The 19,076-nt window shown below is 36.0% G+C and overlaps 1 protein-coding gene across 1 annotated transcript in view; it reads right to left on the bottom strand.

Moving 5' to 3' along the window:
* The window catches only part of DPYD (dihydropyrimidine dehydrogenase), an 878,881-nt gene that overhangs the window by 836,693 nt on the left and 23,112 nt on the right, over nucleotides 1-19,076 (bottom strand). The window contains exon 2 of the mRNA XM_080916202.1: nucleotides 6,030-6,140. Coding sequence (XP_080772328.1) covers nucleotides 6,030-6,140 — 111 coding nt within the window. The remainder of the gene's footprint in view (nucleotides 1-6,029; nucleotides 6,141-19,076) is intronic.

Raw genomic sequence — 19,076 nt, 5'->3', positions numbered from 1 at the left:
ACTCTCATTGGTCTAAACACTGACAGTTAAGCTAGGCTGACTGGCCACAAACCCAAGGACTGTCTGACTCTTCCTCATTAGCTATAGGTTTACCAACATGCTCTGTGAAGCCTGGCTTGTGTGAGTAGGTTCTTAGATGGAACATAGGTGCTTGTGTTGGCAAAGCAAGCATATTACCACCGACTTTATGCCCCAACCTGCCATGTCATGTTTTCTAATTCCTAATTATTTTCACATTTGCACTCCCCTTATCCTGTTCCTCATTATTTATCATCCAGCTTTCTCCAGCAACCCCAAAAACCTTGCCTCCTCTATTTCTCATTAAATCCATCTCCTATGGTAAATCCTACAATTCAGCTGATGGCAAATCTGGTTGATAATTAAAATCCATATATCGTTCTTTCTTTGAAATACATATTACTTCAAGTATTTTTGATTTCTGTCTTCTTATTCAGAAGCCTTATTAGTTCCTTGGTAAGCCTATACTGCATTCATATTGATATCAGTTGCTAAATGGCAGAATGCTTACCTTAATCTTATAGATAGAAAAAGAACCATACATACAAGTAAAAGGAATCTATGTCAAAAATGTAAATATTCTGTGCTCATTCTCGCTGTCTAAAAGAAAAGGTCAGTGGTTGATTTTTACTTTTCCATGTAAAGTGCTCTGCTTAAATGACTCTCATCCAGATTCAATATCAAGCTCTCTGTTAGCCAGGATTCTTAGCCCTTTCTATGCACAGTCCTTCATTTACGAGAGGAGCTAAAACATAATGGTTGCTAAAAAGTGATTCTGAGGTGAAAATATAAGAATTTAGACATAGTACCTGAAATAACAAATTTTAACTAGGCATTACATCTTTGCCATCTTTTAAAGCCATGAGCACCTACTATGTGCCATAATTTTATAATAAAGTCACTACGATTCAGAAAATAAATGACTCATTGTACATGACCATGTTTCTTTTTCTTTTTTTCACCTGGGATAAATTTTCTGATTCATAATATTTACTGGTCTTCAAAATTGTAAATGAAAAAATGACTGCAAATATTTTTATAATTAGGACAGTTCCACATCTTCAAAATGTCAAAAATAAACATCGGTCTGGAACACCTGCTCAAAAGACATGAGGAATAAGTGCTTTGTGCCTCATTACTCAGTCCAAACACATTTTGCAGTTAAATTCCCTATGTAATTCAGAATTTCCAATTAGTCATAAACTGCTTGTAAGCTTCCAAATAACAAAATTCCTGAGTAAAAAAATTCAAAATTTTCATCCTTGAGACAAAACAATGGCTGTTCTCTTTGAGGCCAATAATCAACTTATTAAAACAAATTCGAGTCTGCCTTTAAAATTAAAGATCGACTACAACTTTTAAAGATACTATTCATCTCCAAGAAACATGTGCTGCAGTACCTGAGACATGGATACTCAGGTATCTGGAGAAGGAATAAGAAGAATGAGGAAAGTTAGGTAGGGAGAGAGGACTACACAGTGCTTCCCAAAATCTTTATTTGGGATCTCAAAAAAGCTTACAGTTGACCTGGATTCAAACTGTGACTAGTCAGCGGCAGTCTGACAAGATGAAGTGTCACCATAGTAAACCAAAACTGAAGTCTTAATTCTGTCTTCTGAAGTAACGTGACAACCCTCCCAGCACAGACTTTCTAGAACTCTTAAAGTTGAGCACATTTGCCCTTCTCTAAAGATGTGACGTAATGTAATGGTAAGGACATAGGACTCAGTGGAGTCTAGGTAAATCATTTAGCATTTTTTCAGCCTAGACATTATCATGAGTGAATTGAAGAACGTAATCTGAATGATTCACAAAGAACCTCAAATCACTACATGCAAGAAAGTATGTAATCAAATGTTCAGTCTGTAGAGAATTGGGGAAACAGTAGTTCTGTCCATTTCTTTATGTCTTCACTCATTCAATAGGCAGGCATTATGTATAAGCTGTGTGCTAGGTGCTATGTGAGAAGCTGGGAACACAGGTAAAGAGAAGAAATGTAAGACAAGTGAAATGTAAAACTCCTGCCCTACCGGGTTTTTATACTTTCAGGAAAGACAATGAAGACCTATACAAGGAAAAGGTTACTCACCAGCAAATACTGTGAAGAAAAGTCACTATGGAAGGCCCAAAATAGCACAAAAGGCAGGCCGAGTTTGACATAGGGTTCCTGAGAAAGGATTTAATGAGATGATAGGTGATCAAAGGAAAGTGTGGCTGTCAGTGAACAGAATGATCACTGACAGATTCTCAGCACAGAACTTGTAAAGGAGTCCTCAGCTCTGCGAGCTGTTCAGAATGAGTTAAGGGGTTAAACGTTGAGCCTGGTCTCAAGGCCACTACAGAGACCCAAAGTAGAGGTGATAACTACATTATACACACACACACACACACACACACAGAGAGAGAGAGAGAGAGAGAGAGAGAGAGAGAGAGAGAGAGTTTGAGTCTATAAAAAAAAGATGAAAGTTAAGGAGAAGATAATAAATTCATAAGACATCATGTTGCAATATTTGAGGTAACTTTTAGATCTGTAGGAAGATCTATTATGTAGGTATTTAGTTATCATGGTGGAGATAGAATGATTAGTTAGAGATATAAACATAGAAGTTATATGACTGAAAATGCTGCTAAATCAGAGAAGTAGTAATCCCATTAATAATGCTGTTTTGTAGAAGAAGGGGTGAAAGACAAATACCAGCCATAGAAAGGGGGGATGGGCAGGAGGAGAGACTGAGAGAAGAAAGAATCAGTCCTCCAGGAAACAGAGATTGAGGGCTATAGCAGTCACTATGGATGAAGCCCTGAAATGGCAATTTCAGCATCTGATAAATAAATTTTCTATAGGATAAGGATTACTTGTATTTATACCCTAAATGAATGCTCTGCAGGAAAATCACAGTGAGGGAAAAGAGTGGAACAAGGCAGACCCAACACGTATCTATGAAAATAACCAGTATCAGCCAGATCGAGAAGGCTCTGCAATGTCCCCACTGAAGACAAGGGGCAGAGAAGACTTTAAGAAAATATCTGTGCTAGTAACAGATTTAATAGTAGTAAAATTGGAGGCTGGAGCAAGCAGATCTCCATGAGTTCAAGATAAGCCTTGTCTATTTAGCAAATTGCAGAACTCTTACTTGGTTTCTGAAGCACCCCAGTAAAATCAGAGCGGCATCTGTTGGAGTCAAGCTTATCCACTTGCCCGATTAGCATGCATTAAAAAAGGGTATTACTTCATTTTCTTGTGTTTGGCTATTGTAGGTATGTGCCTCCCTGTTTTACTGGTTCTTCTGGGCAGAGGCATTGTTCGCTTGGTGTCACTGTGTGCACAGACTAGAAAGTAAAAATAAAATCATACACTTTGATAACAATTACGTTATATTCTTTATATAAGCACAGAGCAAACACTTATGTAAAGGAAGATGTTTTGTTCAAATGGTGATTGGGGATAAGCTTGAACCTTAGCTCCTTAGTTCCTGAAAAGTCAGCTTCATTGCTGTTCTCTTTGTCTATGAGTATCGCTGGAGTTTGAAGAGTGAGCTGCATCTTCAGCAGTAAATCTGATCTTACACAGCAAGATTATTATACATAGATTCAAAGCTTTATTTTTCCATTTAAACTTGCTAATTATAAAAAACCCATAGTATACTAAAATGTCAAGAACACAAAGATAATCAGCATTAATAATTGTATGGACATTTGTATTCTTTGTGGATATGCAAAAAAGTATAGTTGTATGGAAGCCTACACAATTATAACTAGATAGACTGATATTTTATGTGCTTTCCATGTAATATGGATTGTGGTTGCTTAACCCAAAGTATTAGCTATTGAAAAATAATTTTACAAGTCCAACAAAGACCTTCACATAAAACCAAGTAAACTAAAAATAATAAACAGAAAGTTGGAACGAACTTAGAACACATAGGCACAGGAAAAATTTTTCTGAACAGAACACGAATGGTTTGTCCTCTAAGATCAAGAATCAACAAATGGGACCTCAGGAAATTGCAAAGCTCCTTTAAGACAAAGGACACTGTCAAAAGGACAAAATAGCAACCAACAGATTGGGAAAAGATTTTTACCAATCCTACATCTGATAGAGGTCTAGTATTCGATATATACAAATAACTCAAGTAGTTCAACTTTAGAAAAATCAAATAACCCTATTAAAAATGTAGGGGAAAGCCAAAGCACTGAGGTAAGAGAAAGAGGTTGGAAGATGGAGCACCTTCATGGATGCCATAGGAGGGGGAGGGTGAATGGGATTGAAGAAAGAGGATAACATCTGAAATATAAATACAGAGAATATCCAATCAAAATGGGTACAGTCTCTTTACTTATCTGACAGTCTAAAGTTATTTTATAGGTTAAATTGTGTCTCTGTAAAATTTATGTGTTGAAATATTAACTGTTAGTATCTCAAAAATCTAGTTAATTAGAGACAGTCTTTAAAGTGGTAAACAGATTCAAACAAGCCTTTACAATAGTAAGACCAGGTAAAAACACAGGCAGCAGACACCATTGATTAAACAAGCAGGATGTTCTCAGCAGCTATCAGCCCTGCTAACACCTTGATCTTAGACTAGCCTCTACTAGGGTGAAACTAAATGGTTCAGGCCACCCTATCCGTGATGCTTTGTAATAACAAGCTTATCACATAACATAATATTAAATCAAATATTGTGAGGTTGTTTTTCTATAAATTCAAAGCAATGAACACTGGAATGAAAAAACTTATCTCAACATGACCTTTGCCAGTTACATATTTTGGAAAAAATGAAATAAGAAAGTTTGTATATAAGAGAACATCATGAATGATCGTTTTCTTAATATAGCAGTGATAATAACAATCAGAATATGGCAAACCTTCTATTTCTAAATAAAATGTGGAACATAGAATGTTAGATCATTTATAAACAAAAGGTCCCAGGGAAAGCATCTGATGTCTTTGGATCATAGCTCTCACATATTTGAAATAAGAGACTTCTCTTTGATAGACTTTACAAGATACACTTTAAAACTGCACTATTCTCTCATTCTCTTCAACAATCATTATACAAGATCACAATGTGTCATCATGTGACCAGTGTGGGCTACCCTGGTGTCCTTCCAAAAACCTGTAAGGAAATGTCATTCATAGGAGAGAGCAGAGTTCAGAGTGTGGAGGAGATCCTGCCATAGAATTTCTGCCTCTGTGTTTTAGAAACCCAGAGTCATGTATCTTAAACAACAGTATGTAAAGAGCATCCAGAGAACACACACCAAACAAGCTCCTGCCACATCCTCGTTAATTACTTTGGAAAAATCATTTTAGGGGTGTATTCCAGTAAAAAGAAATTCTTTCCAATTTTAAATATTTATGGTCCATTGAACCACCATGGGCTACCTTGGTGTCCTTCTGAAGACCTGTGCTGGAATCTGTAATCAAGACATAAACACAGATAAGAAAGATTCTAAGCTGGGTACTGTGGCTGAAGATGTAAATTTAGAACTCAGGCAGCGAGCATAGAAGGAACCACATGCGTATGAAGTAGTGTGAGTTACAGTGAGAACCTGATCTCAACAAGCCAAGAAAAAACATTAAAGTACTAAATATCAAAAATAAGGAACGTCAGAGAAACTGCTTGGTGTCTACATCTTACCGAGGTGCCAAAGATTTATACTGAATACCCAAGTAGCCATGTGCCCCGCCTTCCTCGGTGCCACTGGAGCATGTGATGTAGAAAAATCTTTCAGCATGCTGTCATTGTACTTAACAACTTAAAGCTAAATTTATAAGAATTTGGAAAAATAAATACTGGTAATATATTTATAAAATTTTAATTTTTTTACAGAAAATTTGCAAAGCATCACAGTGTTATGATGTGGTTTTCAGATATAAAATTTCTAAATTATTTTAAAAGCGCAGCAGCACCTTGTGCATACTGAATTATGGTTCTAAGATACAAAAGCCATGGTTGTCACTGTGAGGGGTAACTCTCAGCAGGAAGTTGTGGGTGAGTGATACTCACAGAGCAGTTCTTATCAGCGTTTCTTTTCCAATGTTGCTTGTCTAGCTTCTTGGCCATAGTGGAACGCAGGGTCGCATGAGCTTGTATTCGAGGGTTTAAAGCCAGGATACTCTGCATACAGGATAAATAATATACAGGTGGGAGTGAATCACAGTGCTGGTATTAAAACAAATCAAAATATCATTGTTTATCACTGCATTTCCCTAAGGAGAGACTTGGCTAAGGGTGAATACTTTCATGATACATGAGAGACTGAAAAAGAAAAAAAGAAAAGCATAGATGTAATCTAAACAAATTAGAAAGTGATCCAAGGTTCATGTGATTATATTACAAAAAACAACAAAGAAAATCTGAGAGTTAACACAGCACATTTATAGAAATTAATACAGAAATGCAGCAGAGAAACCTGAGAACCGAAGTTGTAATTAGCAAACCTAAGCATATAAGAAAAAAGTTGTAAATTGATCATATACTAGATAAAGTGTTAATATAGTAACTCCTAATAGCCCTTATAAAAATCCTCAAATATTCTTGCCCAGTGGATACTTCTACAAACTACTCCCTACACCTAAGGCTCAGGCAACACTGTAGATATTGTAGACATTTTGGAAAGACTGAATGTATCAGGATATTTTCTGGGAGATTGTTTCTACTAGTAGCGACAAAAGCTACACCTATGTTGTGTCACCAACAAGAGGGTCTAAGCATGGGCTGAACAAGTACAGCAATAATAGACGACCACAATGGACAGGGAAACCCTACCTTCCAACCCTACACAAAGAACTACACAAAACTAATGCTGCCAGTGGGAGAAATAGTCTTCCCCAGAAAAAAGCACATCATTTGACTGTCCAATACTAAAAGGTTAACTGTGAAAATAGATAAACAAATAATGTTGTACATACTGGGAAGATTATATTTAAGAATAGATAAATGCATATAAATATATACATGTAAAATATTTTTAAAAGAAGCTATGCATTTGAAAGAGCGATTGAGGATATACAAAAGGGCTTTGGAAGGGAAAGGGAGAAGGGAGAAAATGTATAATTATATTATAATCTGAAAAATAAAATATCCCAATAAAGTTATAAACCCAATGTGACCAATAATAAGTAAAAAGCTTTATTTTCACCAGAGAAAAATCTCCAGTGACAAATGCTTCATTTGATCCCACTCAACATTTCTGCAAATATCTTTGAACAGTTTTGCCGTGGTGAAAAGCAGTATGTAATAGCAAGGGAAAAAAGAAAAGATTTAGGGAAAAAAAAGGCTGTAGAGATGGCCAATAAATAGAGTTTTTGCTGTGAAAGCATAAGAATCCACATTCAGCTTGCCAGGATGCAGGGATAAAGCCAGGTAGGGGTAGTGGCTGCCAGAAAATCCAGCCCTCCAGAAACCAAGAGTAGGGTTCCCAGGTCAAGCTAGCTAGTAAGAATACCTAGAATTTGTGAGCTCCAGATTCAGCAGGGCATATACCTTCAGTAAAATGTAGAATAATTTTTAAGCACCTGGTATCAATTATGGGGTGCCACACATGCACGCACATATGTATGCATAATAACACATGAACATACATATGCAAATACACATGTGCAGCACACACATATAAGAAAATCAATCAGAAAAAGGAAAGGCACACAGATTTTCACCCTTTAACACAATGGAAGGTAAGTTCTTTTGAATTAGCAAGAAATAAAAAATTGATATTGTTGAAATTAAAGATTTTAATTCAGATATTAATAAAACTTTCTCAACTGAGACAGAACTAGAAATCATAACGCCTCTTATGGCTGTCAGCCGCAAGAATACATGTCTCTAAGTTCTTCTCTAGAAGGTCTTCCATGATGAGATCTGCCCTTTTGTTCTAGAGTTCACAAATACCTCTATCAGGACAAGCAACTTAGCACTGCTATGGATGCGATCTTCCCTTATAAGCTGAAAGCACTGGCAGGTGGAATAGTGGGGATTTTCTTTGTACTGAGTGTCTGCTATGCAATGCCAAGGAGGCAGCCCATGTTTACAGGTTATATCTATACAAGGAGTGATTCAAAGGGCTAGTGTGTGTGTGTGTGTGCATGTGTGTGTGTGTGTGTGTGTGTGTACACATGCACGCACACACACACAAGCCTAGATATTATAATTCTTTCAAAATTAACATACCAAGCTCATCTTTCCCACACATTAAGATGAATCCTTATTGGAATTCTATAAAACTTTCTATAACACCAAGACAAATGAATAGAAAAACTCTTGCTAACAAAGCCTTTATCCCCTTTGCATGCCTCAATTCCTTATGTCTCTCTAAAGTAATCATCTCCTGGGTGATGACCGATTTGTAATAATATCTATTACATGATGATACAAAGGACTTCAAATGGTCGAAAATACAAACATTGCTTAAGGTGAATTTCATACTTAGTATATAAGGATGGGATCAGGAAAAGGTACATTGTAGGGAGCATTTGATATAAAGTGGTAATGATATCATCCACCTTAAGGTTTTAGAGTTTAAAACCTTTTAGCGTGCATTGTGTAATTTAGATAACAAACATCTGCCACTATGTCCTTATTCTAAGTGAGCAAACAAGTTAAAGCTAAATTAGTCCCATATATACAATGTACACAAGACTGAGATGTGATTCATTTATTTTGTTGGATTTTAATTCAAATTTATCTGCAGAAAAAGTCTTTCTATATCTAATGTAGAAGTTTTTTTTTTTTTTTTTTTTTTTTTTTTTTTTTTTTTTTTTTTTTTTTTAGCCACATCAAGAAAAAAATAACTCATTAAAGAATTTATACTGTGGCATTGGTCCTCTTCAGGACCATCCTCTCCCACTGCTGCTAGATAAGGCAATCCTCTGCTACATATGCAGTTGGAGCCATGGCTACATATGTACTCTTTGGTTGGTGGTTTAGTCCATTGGAGTTCTGGAGGGTCTGGTTGGTTGATATCGTTGTTCTTCCTATGGGATTGTAAACCTTTTCAACTCCTCAGTCCCTCCTCTTACTCCTCGATGGGGTCTCTCTGCTCAATCTGATGGATGGCTGTGAGCATCCACATCTGTGTTGGTCAGGCTCTGGCAGAGCCTGTCAAGAGACAGCTATATCAGGCTCCTGTCTGCAAGGACTTCTTGTAGGGGAATACTAGGGCAGGGAGGCAGGAGTGGCTGGGTAGGTGAGGGAGCACCTTCATAGAAGCAGGGAGGAAGGGATATAGAATAGGGAAGTTCTGGAGGGGAAACTGGAAATGGGGATAACATTTAAAATACAAGTAAATAATGTAGCTAATTAAGAACAGAAGAATAAAATTTGTTGGATAGGCATCCTGACAACTTGTGGTCAATCCCCAGGACCCAATGGTAGAGTGAAAAGGCAACTCTGTGTTGTACTCTGATTCTGTACATGCACCCCGGCACAGTGTACAAACATGTACAAACATGCACACCACAGATAGACAGACAGACACACACACACACACACACACACACACATACACAAAGAGAGAGATAATATAATTTAAAAGTAATTAATATCAACTCCTCCCAAATTAAAAAAGTCAGTGTGATCTCTTGGCTATAATATAAAAGGTAAACACTAGGAAATCACTTCAAGACCCATGTAGAACAACTCCAGCAAAACAGCTGATGAAAAAACAAAACCAATTCATTTCTCAGGAACTTGTCTTGGAGATAAGGAAGAGGAGAAGGGAGCACATCCATTGAAGATACTTTGCTGCATTTCAGAAAGAACACTGAAGAGCCATGGAGCCTGAAATACCAGCCACCCATATAGAAGAAGTCTAACTCTCCTCTCCGCAAATCCATGCCACAGTAACCCACCCCTAGGAAAGTGTAAACCAGAAAGAAAGGCTTCTCCTGCTCAGTTTCCAATGGAAGGCTGTTGCCCTCTTAGTGCCTGTAAGAAAAGAACATTCTGTCACATTGTCTTAGAGTCCAACCCCCAATTATGTAGAGAGGAATCTCAAGGAATCCTCGCTTAGCAGCCAAGAGTTTCTTGTACCCAAGACAGCCCTCACTGGCTTATTCAAGGCTCCATTGTGATGGCAATGACACAACCACAACAAAGTGTCACACTGGAATCTGTTTCTACCATTGTGTGCTGGGCACTGGTCATCAGGAGCAACCCACTGAGAAACCCAAGGAGGACTGCCCACATCCAGTGCCCTGGTCACAAAGCCAGCCTGTCACTTTGAAACAAGTAGTCCCTTTTGGGAGAAGGAATCCTAAGCTCTGAAGCTATGGTACAGAAATTTTTCCCAAAAGAAGAGGCAGTGGTGAGAACAGACGACCCTCCCCATATGAGTTGAATTTACATGGATCCCTATGTGGGGAGCTTCAATCCTAGCATTTTTCTTGTAAGAAATTAAGACTTTGACAGCGAACACTTTACAAAAGGCCTAAGTCTTCCTTGGGTAAATAAATATAGGTAACATGGCAGAGAGTTCACCAGAGAAAACAAGAGGAGCAGGTAAAACAAGCTTTTAAGAAAGATCCTCAGACTCACCTCAAAAGCATCCATTATAAATGGGTCCAAAATCAACTGAAGCACCACAGTTCATAATAAAGTATACTCATAGCATTCTGGATGACAAACAAGTTCCAATCATGATGCATTGGAAAAATAGAAAGTAACAGCCGAAGTATATATTTTCATTGTGGGATGATGAAGCTCAATTCTGTATTGTTAAAATAACCCTATGAATACATTTTAAAAAGCTGGATGTTTTCCTTTATATGGCAATTATTATGCTATGGAAATTCTATTTTAATAAAGTTGTTATTAAAATTTTCAGTGATACATTCAATGCTTTTAACTGTACAGTGTAGTCAGTTTAATGAAAAACTTTGGGACTTGCCTTTCATAAATGTGATAAAATTATTTTTAGTAATTCTTACAAATGACAGACATGATATTTCTTCACTCAATGAGGCTAATTGTCTGTGTCCTTCAAATAGGAATTCACACTAAAGCTCTCCTTTGAAATGATTTTGCCTTGGAATAAAAAAAAAAGGAACAAAACAGCTGATTTTCAAATGTTAATTTTAAAAATTCTAAAATCTTATTTTTCAAAAAAAATTAAGGACAATTTATCACTATTAATACAATAGTGTTGTTTGCCTTTTCAGACCTGAATCACTACAGTACCAGTGATAATACAATTCAATAAATAAAAAAACAAGCTCAAAGGTATTCTGACCAACATTTAAAGCAGACAAAGTAAGAATCATGCAAGAAATATGGCTGTATTTATTTTACATCCTTTTACATCCACAATCCATATTGTGATAAATGATTGCATTTATCTGTGCTGGCATAGTAATGTAACTTTTGGAAATAAACATTCTGAATGTAATTTATTGGCTGCTTATCATGGTTACTTTTCTTTCACATAACACAAAAATAAAGTATAACAGCATGAAATATTGGGTTAACCTTTTATTAGAAGGCATTGAGTTGAATTCAATGGATCTTGGGTAAGAATAAATTGAATTGTGGGGAATGGTTACCAAGGATTTGACTTAATAATATCCCAGATGAAAGGTGATATCAAATAAGAAATGCATGACATGGGTGGTTAAGAGCTGCTCAGAACAATTTTCCAAAGCAAAACTTTGTAAAAACCCAAAGTCAATATCATCGATAAGTAAGCAGCTAGAAGAATAATAAAGAGAAGTTCTAAATTACATTCTTGCTATGAAATGACCAAAGCCAGGTCCTTACCAGGTTCACAGGGTTCCCATGAGCACTTCAAGAAGCCCATTAACCCTTTCAGATATCAAGTTACTGCTAATAGAGGGAGACTTTCCTCTAATCAAAGTCTCTGGCTTTGGATTTTCCAATCAGTTACAGAGGGATTGTGAGAATGTACTGGTATACATGGAGACAAAAAAAAAAAAAAAAAAAAAAAAAAAAAAAAAAAAGAGTGTGAGTAAATGTCATGGCATGACTTTTTTTTTCCCCCAGAGGGGTTAGGAAATAAAAATATGATCCAAACTCACTCTACACAGAATCTGAAAAACCATGCGCTATCACTGGCTCCTGTGAACATTGCACATAGAAACATTTGGACTTCTAGAGTACAAACACATTGCAAGTTTTGTGCCTCATCAAAGAAAGTGTGGAGAGCAGACATGTTGACTACAGTCACATACCTCCTCTTCCTGGGAAGAAACACTAATCACTGGCAATAAAATGTTGGACCTTTAGAATTATTTAGGAGTTCAAATTCCAGTTGCAGGAAGCCATTTGGCCAGGCAGTCTTCTTTCTATACCCGTGCCAATATTTATATTAACATATTGATTAACTAAATATAATATGCCATTAGGTCTTCTTCACCTTTTACATTTGAATTATGAACTTTCCTACTCAATGCTAGTAATTCCTTGTAATTCTGAGCTATAAAAAATGATACTATGTACTCATGTTTGAGTTGTACATGGTCTAGTTGATTAAATCATATCTTACTCAGAATATGCTTAAATTTTATTATTGATGGCATATACCAAGGTTTCTATGGATCATTTCCTTGTATGAGGTAAAAGCAAACAAATGATTAAAAATATACTGCTTTACTTCTTTCCTCATTGATCATATATACTTAATCTTGATATAACAGTTTATTTTTTTCTACTTATACCTGAGTCCTCTTCTCTCTACTAGCAATATTTTTCCTTGAGTAAATTGTCCCAGCTAACAGAAGAGCAGACTAGGAAAGTCTGTCAAACATGGAACTGAACTATATGGTGCTTACTTGCTGAGCATATGCCTGCTTACAAGGTTCAGTGTAGACCAAGTACCCCTCTGTTTCTTATGTCTGTCATTACTCAGAATATAGGGAAAGTTTTAAATAATCTTTGTACTGCTTAGAAGCCATTTGGAGACTTTAGATAAAACCAGAGATGCCATGGCCCGTCTCCTGCTTTGTGGGAAAGGAGGGCAGAATGAGCTTCATTTGCTCCCTACAAGGTCCACAAAGAGAGAAATGGGCAAGTTTGGAGCCTGAAAGCCTCGGTGAGCGTGGCGGTTAGTTCTGGACAAGGACTCTTATGTGTTCAGGTATCTTTGGAGTGAACTCTGGGAACAATACCTTAGGTTGGGTCACTTCTCCAGGTAACAATAATAAAGAAAAGTTGTCCCATTTTTAAAAATTTTTCCTACAATCTCCATACAAAGGCCAATATTTCTTTTATTAACAGTGACTAATCTCTATTATTAGTAAAGAAAAACAATGCTGTCAAGAGCCTAAATCTTATGTTGTGTAAATGCATTTCCTAAAGTATGTTTAGTCTTTTATGTTACATTTGGTCTCAAATTTTTAGCTTTTCTACTTTTTTCTGAATATTTTAACCTTCATTGTCATTCTTGCACTGTTAAACAGTGATCAGTCTTAATACTAAACCGATAGTGTTGCCTTATTATGACAATATATTAAAAACCACTTTGGGTAAAGTCAGAATTTATCCCACACTGGATTTTAGTTTTATGAGTAGGTTTTAGTTACCACTCATCCGATGTGTATTCCTGTTTCAGAACTCTTGGTTTTGAACTATTAATACTTATAAGGGAATTGGTTAGTTTTAAAAGTATAGGAATCTACAAAAAACATAAAGGAGGTAGGCAAAAAGAAAACTATAAAAAAGACAGAATAAACAAAGGGATGTATCTCAGATAAAATCAAATTGGACATGGGTTCCTGAATTTATCATATCTCTCTGACCTACAATTAATTGCTAAGGTAGATTGCCTAAAAATGTCAATATGCCCTTCACAAATTCGTATGTCACTATCAAATTCAAATACACACTTTAACATCCACTACATGTGGAGATAATATTTTCTTACATATAGAACTGCACAGAACTCATGCACTTTGGGCTAGACACATTCAGGTAAATTTACATTACATTTTCATTCTATGGAAGACAAGGCAGATGGAAAGGTGATAAATTTGTAAAACATCACAAAACGCATCAACTGGAAATGAATGGACCCTTTCAGGATGTTAGTCACATCACCTGGGAAATTCTATTCATTTCTTTTCGACAAATTGTTATCCTAAGTAAAATAGTTCATGCATCTTAAAATGTCCCATCTGTCATGTTTCAATGCCACTAATCAAACTAGGTTCTGTCACTTGCATCTCTAGTCTGACTTTACTAGATTTTGTACATGGCTCTTTGACTTATAAAGCACATGCCACTCATAGACGATCAATAGACTGACTTTAAGAAAAATCATCTTCTTTTTAAAGGAATGAAAATTTATATAATTCATACAAAGGAACACACCACAGTCTACACACACACACACACACACACACACACACACATACACACACACCGTTTTTTTTTTCTTTCTCTCTTTCTTGGTACTAGGGACTGTACACAGAGCCTCAAACTGCCTAGCAACTACTCTGCCAATGAGACAAACCCAAATCCATTAACCATACAATTCTTACTAAGATCAGACCATGATGACAGATTCTGATGTAGACATTAATTTCTCTGATGAAGATGAGGCCCCTAGTCTATACAATAAGCTGTTGCCCATGTGTGCAGGTGCGTTATGTTCTTCTAGCTGGGCTGTCTTATCTGGCCTCAGTGAGAGAGAATATGCCTAACCACCAGAAGAGACTTTATTTGCCAAGGTAGCAGGTACCCAGGGAGTCCTCCACCCTCTCAAAGTAAAAATGGAGGTGGTTGGAGAGAAATTGTGGGAAGGAGTGACCAGAAAGCAATTGGGCATTTGGGATGTGAAGTGTAGTGTGCACGTGTATGTGTGTGTTTGTGTGTGCACACAGGCACATGTCTAGTCCTGCAGAAACTTGACTGCTTGATGAGGAAGAGGAGAAGGTTAATGTGTGTGTGTCTGTGTGTGTCTGTGTGTGTGTATACATACATATATATATATATATATATATATATATATATATATATATATATATATATATATATATTGCATGATTTAAGCAAATAGTTTAGGGCCAAATTTTTGTATAGTTTTGTCCCTGGTAATGATTATTTTGCTAGCTTGTAGATTGATACCTTCTAATTATATCTGTGGAAAGAGAGTGAGAACAAGTCCTCTTTTTCATAAGGACACTAATGCCATTGTAAGGGTCCCTCTCTAATGAGCTTAAATAACTCTAACATTCTTCCAAAGGTTTCGTCTCCTAATGCTATGCACTGGGAATTAAGGCTTTCACACATGAATTTCAATAGTATACAAGTCATTTATGACAGACCTAAAAAGGATTCTATTTTGTAACTAAATATTAAGGCACTGTTCACAATGTGTTTCAGCACAGGTTAAGTGTTCTCTAACTATTTGAGATAAAACAATACAGACTCCATACTTTGACAGTACCAAAAAGAACTTTCAGAACAAAGAGTGACCATTTTATAGTATTGTTTACACTTAAGGAAAGAAAGGAAAAGCAATATTACCAAAGAAGTTAACACTACTGCTTACTGTATTTTTTTTATTCTTTACCAACTCAAGGAACAAACCATTAATAATATATGCTAAGATACTGTAGTAGCTTTTTTACATTATGATTTAAAAATAATATCTCATGGAAAACCACTTATAAAAAATAATAAACTACAGATTGACTCACTGTGCACCAACTATAGGATTCACCAATAAAAAGAAACACATGAGATAGCAAGTAGTTTGTATTACAATGAAAGTTGGGGTGATCGAAAGTGACTTTCTCTTTCACATTGCCTAGACAATGATCATACAGGATGCACTGTAAGAAGGATGCTAGTGAATGAAGGAGCTGAAAATTTGGGCAACTAGTCTCTTCCGAAACAAAGAAAAGAGAAAACCAGAAGTATCTCTATTGATTTTGTGAATCATGAAAAGAGTCATAGCTCATAATATTCATTAATATTGAGCAATCCTGTATCCTGAAGCTTACTTGGTTTGGTTTCTCTAGCACTTAAACCTCTCCCCTCCTCCTCCCTCTCTCCCTCTCCCTCTCCTCTCTCTCTCTCTCTCTTTATCTCTGTTTCCCATTCCTTCTCCTTTTCCCTCTCCCTGTCTGCCTCTCTCCTTCACTTTTTTCTTTCCTTTTCTTGTGTATATATTTGTGTATGCACACATGTGTAGAAGTGTGCACACATGTGGAGGTCTAGTCTCACAGGGTCATGTGTTTTCCACAACTACTCACCATCTTAGGTTTTTGAGATAGGATCTCTCATTAAACCTGGAGTTTGCATAGTCCGCTAGATCTGCAGGTCAAGGAGCCCTAGGGATTCTTCTGCTTCAGCTCTGGGGATTACAGAGGTATGTCCTGCTATGCATGGTTTTTGTGTATGCCCCTATGTGTGCATGTGTGTGTGTGTGTGTGTGTGTGTGTGAGTGAGTGCGTGTGCATGTTTCATTTGTAGAATATACATTCTGGCAGTCTAAATAATGTCTTCATCTTAATTTTGTATCACTAAGTCATCTCAGTAGCCCTAGTTGTTGTTTTCTATTCACTGTCTTTACTGTAACTTATCTTTCTTTCCAGAAGCTTACTATGGCACCACCACAGCTCCCATCATACCCCTACCCCCATCCCTGTCTACAATACCCTATTTTTCTCTGTAAATCTCTCTTCACCCTGTGACTAGTCTCCATGGATTCTTTTCCTATTTAATTCAGCTCACACATGCCTGTTCATGTCTGTCATATAGGTTGGATCTTTGATATCCCTATTTCTTCAGCCTATAAAAGAGTCTTTTCCAAATGTCTAGTTTGTACTATGACCAAACACTCCAAGTTGAAGCTACCTGGGGTCTGTGCTTTCTATCTCTCTCAATATAGCAGGCATCATTCATTCATGTCCACACGTTTGTTCACACACACATAAACGCAGAGCTCACTATTATTAGCAGCAGTAATAAAACCATCCCTTGCAGTTTGATTTGAAGGCCATCTTGCAGTTCAGTTTGGTACCTGTATACCATGCAAACAACCTCTGGTCTGACCTTCACCACTTTTTACATAGATTTAAATTTCTATTTTCAAACATTCACTTGCATCTCTAAGAAGCAATAGTTAACTTAGAAGAAAGACTATGTTCTAAAATCTATTTCATCCAAAACATAATAATCAGCCTCCCCTCTGTTATGTTGTACCCATGAGCCTCAAAAGAAACTGGTTATTATTATTACTAAGTTGACACAGGATAGAATATCAAGTATGATTTTTTCATCAAATTGACCACTGAAATTCAAAAGCAAACATTTATGATATGTATATGCATAGATGTATAGATATGCATTTCATTGTCTTCAAAAGGATATATATATATGAGGATATGTATCAATATATGAGAAAATATGTATGATAAATATATATATATATATATATATATATATATATATAATGTATATATAATGAAAAAAATCCTTAGCAAAGAAAATTAAAAGTGAAATCATTCTGCTGGTAGGTGAAAAGATATTACAGAAGAAAAAACAAGCAGAATGCTGTTTTGGTTTTGGTGCCATTCTGTTTCAGGGCACAAAAGAGAGAGCAGTTGCCACTTATCAGGAGTCACAAAGATTTCCAGCCAGGTAATGATTAACAGTGCTGTGAGAAGAGGGAGGTTCCGTTGGCCTCACTTTTCTGCCAAGATATAATCAGCTGCTCACTGCTGAGAAAGCGGAAGTGCACTGCTCTAAAACCAACAAGTTTTCATGGAAAGGCAACACAGCACCCTCATTGACTCTGATATTCTAAAGAAGCTCCAAATTTCAGTCCACAAAATATGAAAAACAAGGCCACCTTAACAAGAGAAGCCACAAACCACCAGCATGCAGAAAGAGAGGTATAATAAAAATAAGGAGATGTCAAGCATGTTCACAGACGAAAACGTGGCTCAATATGTGCAAAGTCAGTCTCAAAGGGCTTGCGCATCCATTGCACCATTAATATTTAATAAGATAGTTCTCTATAAAGATATTCCTTAGGACCAAGAAAGTTTATAACATATCAAAACAATGACAGAAAATTAAATTATGATATTTATAACAATAAAATGAGTCATAAATGTGTGTAAATTATGTATTTAAAAGATATTTATTGTTTTTTTTCCTAAGAAGGACTGAGGGTTCCACTTTTTGGCCTTTCTTTTTTTTTTTTTTTTTTTTTTTTTTTTTTGCTTCATATGGTCTGTAAAAAACAATAAGTATATATCACCCTCTCAAAGTAGTGTACACCTAGACCTTAAATCATTAATAAGTCAAGAGCTAAGGAGATAGCCTTATGGCAATTTTTGGTATTTAAAAATCATTATGTTTAATCCTGACACACCAAGAAAACTTTGACTATTTCCATGTTACGGTTTGTTTTACATATACTTTATGATCATTGTAAATAGTAATATTTCAATGCATACAATCAGACCTTTAAAAATCAAGTACTGACAAAAATATATTCATAAAGTTTTTTGCTAAAACACCTTTAATAATATGTGCATGTATCTCTGTTTTTTTAAAATAAAGTTGTAAGAAATAAAATAAAGTCTAGCTATGCCTCATGAAAAAAAAGATATTCACTAACATGGAGAAATGCTATAGGACAAAGTTAAGACTAGTTCTAGAAATGTAAATGCTTCATTAAAATATTACTACAGTTTCATGCTCTTATAATTGAGTGTTAAAGATAAAAAGACTAGTTCCATTAGAAATTGATACTTTACTGTATCAAATAACTTTAAAAGGCACAAATGGACATATATAAATTTGTTACCACTTTGTTTTCCTACTTAAGTAATTGTATTTTGTCTTCCTTATTGACATGTATTGACATATTTTTTCAGTAAGTAAACAGAATAGATTCCCTTAGCTCAGTACAAGTCTGGGCATTTGTGTGTGTGTGTGTGTGTGTGTGTGTGTGTGTGTGTGTACACCAATGGGTTTATAATTGAACTAACTTCAAGAGCATTAAGATAGGTTACTTACAAGAGTGTGAGTGAAAAGCCTGCCTCACTAGAACATCCTACCATATCAAGGAAAAAAATCTTGGAA

The sequence above is a fragment of the Micromys minutus genome, assembly GCF_963924665.1.
Source record: "Micromys minutus genome assembly, chromosome: 4".
Taxonomy (NCBI): Eukaryota; Metazoa; Chordata; class Mammalia; order Rodentia; family Muridae; genus Micromys; species Micromys minutus.
This window is presented reverse-complemented; position numbering and strand designations above follow the sequence as displayed.